The sequence below is a fragment of the Magnolia sinica genome, chromosome 17, assembly GCF_029962835.1.
Source record: "Magnolia sinica isolate HGM2019 chromosome 17, MsV1, whole genome shotgun sequence".
NCBI lineage: Eukaryota > Viridiplantae > Streptophyta > Magnoliopsida > Magnoliales > Magnoliaceae > Magnolia > Magnolia sinica.
This window is the reverse complement of record NC_080589.1, coordinates 53,505,009-53,514,126: the sequence shown is the minus strand read 5'-3', so window position 1 is coordinate 53,514,126 and position 9,118 is coordinate 53,505,009. Positions and strand designations below refer to the sequence as shown.

The window sequence follows — 9,118 nt, the reverse complement described above, 5'->3', positions numbered from 1 at the left end:
CAAGTGATCCAACCGTTGGATCTAGTGATTTAGGTCCCCATTTAAGATGATATAAGGTGAATGATCCAATGGTCGGGCTAGCGTTTGGAGAGGTCCCTAATCTAGCAATTGGTCGTATAATTGTGTGTTTGGGTTTGCATGGGTTTGAGTAAACTGTCGACAACCATGACATCAACTAATAGAATATTGGATTGCGTGATCTAATGCCCACGATAGGCACTATGTGATTCAATTGCCTAACAGAGAGGTTGAAGTCCCAAGATAGACGTCTTTAACATTGTGACATGTTAACTTGAAAACCATTCGAATGGATGGCTCGATGAATGGATGATGGTTACCCCTATTGGCTTGATTTAGGCTAGAACCATTCACTTAAGTTAGGTTCATGTTTATACTAACCTAGGTCTTAATGGTAATACTCATATACCGAAAGTGCAGGTGTTACAGCCCGACATGACCACCCATCTCTAGCTAGGTCGTGCTACCCAATCTGCCTCACATCCCATTACATTGACATTGATTTAGAGCAAAATCCTTTTACAGGAAGTTCCTGCCATTAGAAGCTATTTTGGGCCCACTGTGATGCTCATGGGAAATCCACTCCATCCAGCCGTTTTGGAAGATCATGTTAAGACATGAGACCAAAAATTAGACAGATCTGAAATTCAAGTGGGCCACGTGACTGGAAAAAGTGGAAAGGAGTTGCCTACTGTTCACACCCTTTTAGGCTCCACCATGATGTTTATATGTAATCTAAACTGTTGATAAAGTGGCACAAATGCTTATAAAGTCCTTACCACGGAAATGTACTGAAAAAATAAAAACATTAGCCTAATCCAACGCTTCTGCAGCCTCATGAATGTTTCAACCGTGGGCGTACAATCTCCACTTCTATTGTGTGGCCCACTTGAGCATTGGATCTACCTTATTTTAGGCTCAAGTCATAAAATGATATAGCAAAACATGTGAACCGTGTGAATTTGTCACAAACATCATAAAATGCACCAGTGCTTACCCCATCCTAATCTCGCCTACCATCATTCCTTGACAGGCACCGGGCTCGATGCAAATTGTATTGAGGAATAATTTATCCCAAACTTTTTGAAAAAGTTGTAAGGTGGCTATCGCCAAATTCATTTTAGAAGTCCTTTTTTTTTTTTAAGCGTTTGGCATTACCACTAGCTACTTTAGTCAAAATTCCCTTTTTTTTAGGGGAAAAAAAAAAAAGAAAAGCAATTTAGTCCGATCTAAATTCACATTTTTATTATAAGATGCAAAGCTTTAGAACAGGTGTGAACCATTTCAAATCACAGTCCTTACAAGAAGATCAAAGATCATTACCATCTAATAGACATGGTTCTTTAAATACAAGATAACAAACACAAATGCAGATAAGAAAAGAGGAACTCCATGAGTGTTTAAGCTCTCGCTTTTGGGATGACAAGCAGCGGCTCATCCTTCAAGAGTGCTAGGCCGAACTTGTCAGTCATATCGAGTTCGTCTGGATTCATACCATTAGGAAGGCTCCATTCAAAGGTATGGATGAGAGATCCAAGAATCAACCGTACGACTCGTGTTGCCAACGACAGCCCAGGACAGATCCGCCTTCCAGCTCCAAATGGTATGTAGTGGAAATCGTTCCCCTGGTAATCAACATCAGATTCTAGAAAGCGCTCGGGTGTGAAGGATAAGGGGTTTGGCCAGGTCTTCGGGTCTCTACCGATTGCGTAAGTATTCACCATAAGCTGACAGTCTTTAGGGACGGTGTAGTTCATCACCTCACAGGTCTCGATGGCTCGGTGGGGCAGGAGAAATGTGACCGGAGGGTGTAACCGAAGCGTCTCTTTCACGCATGCATGGAGGTAAGGAAGATGGGGCAGGTCAGATTCTTTGACGGCTCTGTTTGGTCCGATCACCTTGTCTAGTTCTTCTCGGACCTTTCTCAGCTTGGTGGGGTTCCTTAGAAGTTCTGCCATGGCCCACTCGATGGTGGAGGTACTGGTGTCGGATCCGGGTCCGAATGTTTCCTGTCAGCACAAAGATGGATTAGCATGTAATTAAGGGTCTGTTTGGGTGCTGCTTAAAATGATTCGTATCATTTTAGTTAATTGTAGTGCCTGTGTATCATCCATTACCCTCCGCCAGAGCATAAAGGGATTCTCTTTTTAGTAAATACTAGTAATGGCATTCTCGTGATTAGAAGAGTAAACAGGGGTACTTCCTTCAGCAGTCAATATTGACGACGTGAAAACCGTGGGAGGGGGATTGCGTACGGAGTAAACTCTGTGGGGTCCACCATGATTTATATATTTTATCCACTCCGTCCATCCATTTTAACAGATAATTTAGATATCTATTCTAAAAACAAAGTATATCCAAATCTCAAGTGGACCTCACCACAGGAAACAGTGTGAATTAAAATTCTACAGTCAAAAATATCTCGGGGCCAAGGAAGTTTTGTATCAATCGGTTATTTGTGTTTTCCCTTCATCCATGTCTTTTTTTTTATCTTATTAACAGGTTGGATGACAAATAAACATCACTGTGGGCCCTACCAAGGTTTCAACGGTGGAAGTCTTTATTCCCACTGTTTCCTGTGGTGTGGTCCAGTTGAGCTTTGGGCATGCTTCAATTTTCTTACCAACCAATAAACGGATGGACGGCGTGGATACCTACACACATTAGTCCCAACCGAGTTTACTCAGTACGCAATCGTTACTCAGTACGCAATCCGATTTGGATGGGGGTGTGACCGCGGGCAGCTATGTGGGGCTCATAGAGATGTATCTGACAAATCCACTCCGTCCATATTTTTTCAAGTCAAAAATACGATATTATTCTAAAAAATATTTAGATCCAAATATCATGTGGGCCACACTACACCAAACCGTGAGGATTGAACGCCTAGCTGTGACAGAAGTTTTGTATTAGGATGATACTTCTACCTCCGGTTTATCCGTGTGGTAATAACCATACGAATGGTTTGGATGGTGTATAAACATCATGGTCATCCCCGGTAGGGTTTCAATGGTGAACATTTCCGTTTCCACGGCTTTTTAAAAACAAGTGTACGGAATATGTGCGTGGTGGCATGGATTGAATGGTATTCAGGTGGGTGGCATCACGTTCAAGGTAATGATTGTGCAAGATCCATGGGATCGCTATATCTATGAATTAGATCACTGAGTAGGTTTGGCACGGCCGTCCAATCCCGAGATTGCCCTTCTAATCCATCAAACCAAACACGTCTAAAGGAAAATTGAACAGGATTAGGGTAGATCGGATGGATTTTAAAGTAATGATGGTGATGTCAGTGGATGCTGGCAAACCCATGGAATTGCTATATCCCGTAAACCAATTCTATTTGGCATGCCCGGCCAATTCGGGGATTTACCTTTCAATTCCTTTCAATCCCTTCCAATCCGCCGGCCAAATTGGCCCTAAGGGGCGTTTGGGGCATGGGTTTAAGTTGGTTTTGGTGGAAGTGGGTTTCGAGATTCTATGGATCATTGCAAGGTGTGTTTAGGAATTACACAAGGTATGGGCTGTGAAGCCCTTCTTGGAATCAACGCTGGAACAAAAGTTTATATCAGCATACTTTGGATTTCGTGTAGCCAGTGGTCAGTGCTATGTGAACTCTACCATGATATATGTATTTTATCCATGTTGTCCATCTATTTTGAAATATAATTTTTAGGCTTCATCCAAAAAATGAGGTAGATATAAATATGAGGTAAATATAAATCTAAGGTGGACCACACCATGGGAAAACAATAGTGATTGAATTAAATCATTAAAAACCTCATAGGACTATGTGGTCCACTTGAGATTTGGATCAAACTTATTTTTAAGCTCATACCATAAAATGACATGGAAGAATGGGTGGACAGCACGGATGAAACACATACATCATGGTGGAGCTTATAGAGCACCAACCGGGATTAGCAAAATGAGATGTCAACCCATTTCCCAAACATGGAGTGGGATGGCCTCAGTCCATGGGATTACGAGACAAACCCTACACAATGTAATCATTACATTTTGGTAATTCCATCCCACTTAAACTCATCTAATCCCATGCTCCAAAACACCCCCTAAAATTATCCTGATCCAAAACTCTAGTGGACCACAGGAAAGGTATACAACGTCATGGACCCCACAGAGATTAGTGGTTTTAGGAAAAAATAGGTTAAAACAGGGATCTTAGACGATCTATGGCAGTAAAGAGAATAGTACGGTTCAAATCACCGGACCATCTCAGGATGTGGCCCCAGTGGGTGCGGACGGACGTACGTTTGACACTGACTCTCGAAAGTGACAAGACAAATATAAGATACCCTTTAATCACGAAATTGCCGCTACACTCTAAATGCAAGTGGCAGCGGCACACATCATATTCATTCCAAATTAATATAAAATGTGAGAATAATTAAACATCATTTCATTCCAAATTAATGTAAAATGTGAGAGTAATAAAGAGGGTAATGTTAATACGAGATCGAGCTGTGTGGACCCACCGTGATGTTCGTCGAACATCAATCTCATCAGTCAGATGCATCATTCTATGGTGGGCCACGGGATTAAAAATCAGCCACACCGCATACAGTAGTTGAGACTAGTTACCCTTCCATTAAAACATTCACTATCATTTATAGGGTGGGCCCATTAAGATGTGTTTCACAAATCCAGACCATCCATTGTGTATGTACCACTTGGATTAGGTGTCAGAACAAGATTCAGAAACATCCAAAGCTCAGGTGGGCCCCACCAGGTACTTTTATATGTGTTAAGCATGTCTTCCCATGGGTTTATATGATATGCCTCACCTGAGTTACATACAGGCTGATTTTTGGGATATCCCATGAAGTAAAGGGGACCCATCAAATGCAGTGTTGATGTTCGATGGAAATCAAGGTGGGCCCACACAACTAGACCTAATGGGAAGTTCCCATGAGGTCGATCTTATAGTACCAAATAAGATAAAATCCAGATGGAAAGAGTGCAAACCAATAGCATGGCGTCGATCTGTGCATCGGTAAATCCAGCGTCGATCAGCACTTGCAAGAAATCATTCTTGGATTGATCGTTACTCGCCCTTCGTTCCTTCACGATCCCAGCCCATGAATCGTTCATCCGCTTCACACACACCGCTGATGCTTTCCTCAGCCCCTGGAGATCCGAACGACCGAGGATCGGATACAGATCGGCCAGATTCGGGATCGACGCCAAGATCATCAGCTGCCGAATCATCCCTTTCATTCCCAAGTTATTATCCGTCTTGTCCTCAAAATCAAAAACATCCTTATTGAAAATGAGTGCACCGAGCACATTCAAAATAGCACCGAAGATCACGTCAGCGAACTTCACGACCTCACCGTCCTTGCGACGGAGGAATTCGATCAGTTCAACGACTTTCGCCTCTCTTGCGGACGCTTGCGCGTCTAACATCTTGGTCGAGAAGAGCTCTGTCCTGCATATCTTACGTATCATCTTCCAGTAATCCGTACAATCGGCCCACACCATGGAGTGCTCGATGTAGCCCTTGATGCGGGTGCTGTGGGGTGCGAAGCGGCCTGATAGGACGCGGTCCTGGTCCTTGAGGACTTCCATTGCTGCGGTGTGGCTCGATGCAACGACCACGGGCTCGACCCCGAACTTGAGGAGCATGAGTGGGCCATAGGTATTGGCTAGCTTGGAGAGTTCGATGTGGGGCTGTTTTTTGAGCTTGGGTAGGAGGGTTCCTATGATGGGCCATGCAAATGGACCCGGGGGAAGGTTTTTGGGAGATGGTTTACGTAGGAAGAGGTATATAAGAGGTAGGAAGAGGAGGATCACAAGGAATGCCATGCTTACTTAGGTTTGGAGTGGGATGAGGATGTGAGTCTGGGGGACTATATATAGATTAGAACCATACGAAGATAGGGCCCACACCAAACCTGCTATGTTTGAACGGGAAGTAGATTGACTGGTGTACCACACGCCACTTAAATGGCTCTGTGATGACGTCACTAAGTTGTGTGGGTCACTTAACGAGGTATTGGTTATATCCAAACCGTCTGTCCATTTGGAGAGATTTTTGTAACTGTTAATCCGAAAAATATGACAGATCAAAAGATTAAGTGGACCACACTGCAAAATTTAGTGGGGGATTGAACGTCTACCATTGAAACCCTCTTGGGGTCACAGAAGTTTTGGATCAATATGATATTTGTTTTTACTCATGTGTGACCTTATGAATAAATTGGAGAAAATAAATATTACGGTGGCCCACAAATGTTTTAAACGTGAGAATCATTGTCTCTGCTAATATTTGTAGTATGGTCCACTTGAGCTTTGTACTTTTGAACTAATGATCGAAAATGATCTCACCAAATGGATGAACGGTGTGGATATAATAAATACATCAACTTGGAGCTGGAGGGGCGTCAGCGCTCGCCTTGGCACTAAGCACACCCACACACCAGCCACTTCGCTTACCTTTGAACGGAAGGTGATTGCTTACTGAGCAACTCAGTACCATATAGCATATAGTAATGGCAGCAGGTCCCACTTTAGATGTATGTGTCTTGTCCACGCCGTCCATATCTTTTCCAAGATCATGTGCCGGCACGAGACAACAATTGTGTCATATCCAAAGCAAGTACGGAAAACAGGGGAGATAATGATGTACACCATTGAAGCCTTTTCTGAGCCCGCTGTGATTTTCATTCTTCATACAACCTGTCCCTGGGGCCTGTTTGGCCGGGCAGATCCTTATCCTGGGATATAGCAATCCCATAGATCTTAAGACAATTCACTGACATCACTATCATTACCTTTAAATCTCATCCAATTCACCCTAATCCCTTCAAAATTGTCTGGGATATGTTTGGTTCGAGGGGTTGAAAGGGATTGGAAGGTTTAATCCCGGGATTAGCTGGGCGTGCCATATAGACCCGATATCGCACTCCCAAAATATAGCAATCCCATAGATCTTGCACCAATCCACTGATGCAGCTATCATTATTTTGAAATCCGTGCAATCCACTCTAATACCAACTAATCCCATCTAATCTGCCCGGCCAAACAAGCCCTTAAGGTCACATGGACCTTAGAGGAAAGTGAAAAAATATATAAATCAGCTTAATCCAAAACTTTTATGGTCCATAAGAAGATTTTAGTGGTAGGCATATATAGCACATACATCACCGTGGGCCTCACAAAGTTTACTAAGTGTATTATACTGTAGTACACTATGGCATACTGGGTTACTCAATACACAATCAGCTTCCTATTTGAACATAGGGCTGCCAATGGGCCGGATAGTCCTGAGGTGCCTTTAGGCTTGGCCCATATTAGGCTAGGTTTGGAGTGGTATATTAGGGCTGACAGTCAAGCTTGATCTTAAATTAGGATCCGAATTGTAAATTTGATTGATCTCGAGCTTACCACCCCAAAAGCCTATAAACTCGACTCAGCATGATAAGTCTTTTTTAAACCTAAATTTCATCTTCTTCTTCTTTTATTTATTTATTTATTTATTTTAATTCTCTCCCTCTTCATCACACACACGTGAGGCACACAAAAATATCATTTGTTATAGAGAAAATTAAACTAACCAGTCATATGAGACACGTGGCGAGGAACTGGCAGTGCAATCTCACGAACCATCAACGCGTCCACTACTAGGGAAGCCGAACTAAGTTTTTATGAAGGACTCACCTGCCGAGTTAAACTAGTTAAGATCAGAACTCATACTGAGACTCTAACCATCTCAACCAAGCTATCTACCCAACCTCGAACTTGAAAACTGACCCTGATTTGGTGAGATCTTGGCCGAAAATCGTGCCAATTAAGGCGGAATTGAAAATATTCCCAGAAGCAAAGCCCTACTCTAATACGGGACCCTACAACATATCTAAAAGATCTAATGGGATACGCAAACTGCTAGAAAACCTATAAATATACCCTCCTACTTTGGGTATGTAAGGCTCGTATCCTAAACCGTACCATTTTGTAGGCTTCCGTAGTCGAATTCTGGCAACCCTTGACTTGTATCCAACATTTACGCGTGATCCTAAGAAGAGTCCTTCATACCGAAGTCGGCTCGACCCAAAACTTGTACTAGTATGACTGTGCCGTCGCTGCGGTTCTAGCGCCGCGTCTCGTGTGCCGAGGGGATACCCGGGCCAGGAGATATAGGCCCGCGTTCAGTTCGAGGAAAACACAACGTGTTGCAATTACGAGAGAATCTTTTCGACACATTATATCAATCAATCAAAGTATAACCTATCACTCCATCCCATCCCCAAGTATAACCACTCTTCCCAAAAGTCAACACTTTCTCTTACACAAGTACACATCCATCACTCACTCACCCATCACACCTCATCACTCACTCATCCCTCTCTCTCTTACACCTCTCTCTCTCATGTCTCTCTCATTCTCCAAGCAAGCATCCCACGTCCAAGCAAGCCCCATGAGAGAGCTTTGTGTGGCCCACTTCCTACCTCCCGTCCCCACCCTCCAAAGATCATCTCAACTGTTGGAATCATTTCCTTGGAGCTCTAAATCGTGTTGGCGGAAGAAGGGAATAGGAGATCGATGGTGGGTGATTTTTTTGTGTGATTTTGATGATTAAAGGGCCCACATATGGTGGGACCCATCTTGATGTGTGATTTGTATCAAGGAGGGGCTCATAGTGGCGGGGTCCCTTCGCTACTCCGATTGCTCCCTCTTTTTCTCTATCTCTCTCCCTCTCTTTCTCCATTTTCCTTTTGATGTATGGGCCACCTAATGTGTGTAGATTTCATCCATACCGTCTGTCCTTCTGGACATGACCCACCTGATGCGTAGGAGGAATCCACGTCATCCGTCCACTTGCAGGACGTGATGGACGGTGGAAACCCTCACCATTGAATGGGTTTATCTAGGCCATCCAAGGCTTGTACGTGTGGACCCACCTGGATGGATGTGTTCACACTGTTCATCTATCCAGACATGGCGGTGGACCCCACCTATGATGCACATATCCAAGCTATCCGTGTGTGGGACCCACCTAGAGTATGTGTTGTATCCAGCATCCAGCAACGCTGAACGGTGGTAACATTGTTGATGCATGTGGTTTATATCCACGCCA

The 9,118-nt window shown here is 43.6% G+C and overlaps 1 protein-coding gene across 1 annotated transcript; it reads right to left on the bottom strand.

Moving 5' to 3' along the window:
• Nucleotides 1-1,236: 1,236 nt before the first annotated feature.
• LOC131231423 (probable (S)-N-methylcoclaurine 3'-hydroxylase isozyme 2) lies at nt 1,237-5,863 on the bottom strand. The gene is made up of 2 exons (XM_058227594.1): nt 5,008-5,863; nt 1,237-2,027 (listed from the first exon to the last, which is right to left on the bottom strand). The coding sequence occupies exons 1-2, from the start codon at nt 5,845-5,847 to the stop codon at nt 1,419-1,421; spliced, it is 1,449 nt and encodes a 482-aa protein (XP_058083577.1). The 5' UTR covers nt 5,848-5,863; the 3' UTR covers nt 1,237-1,418.
• Between the last annotated feature and the right edge of the window lie 3,255 nt (nt 5,864-9,118).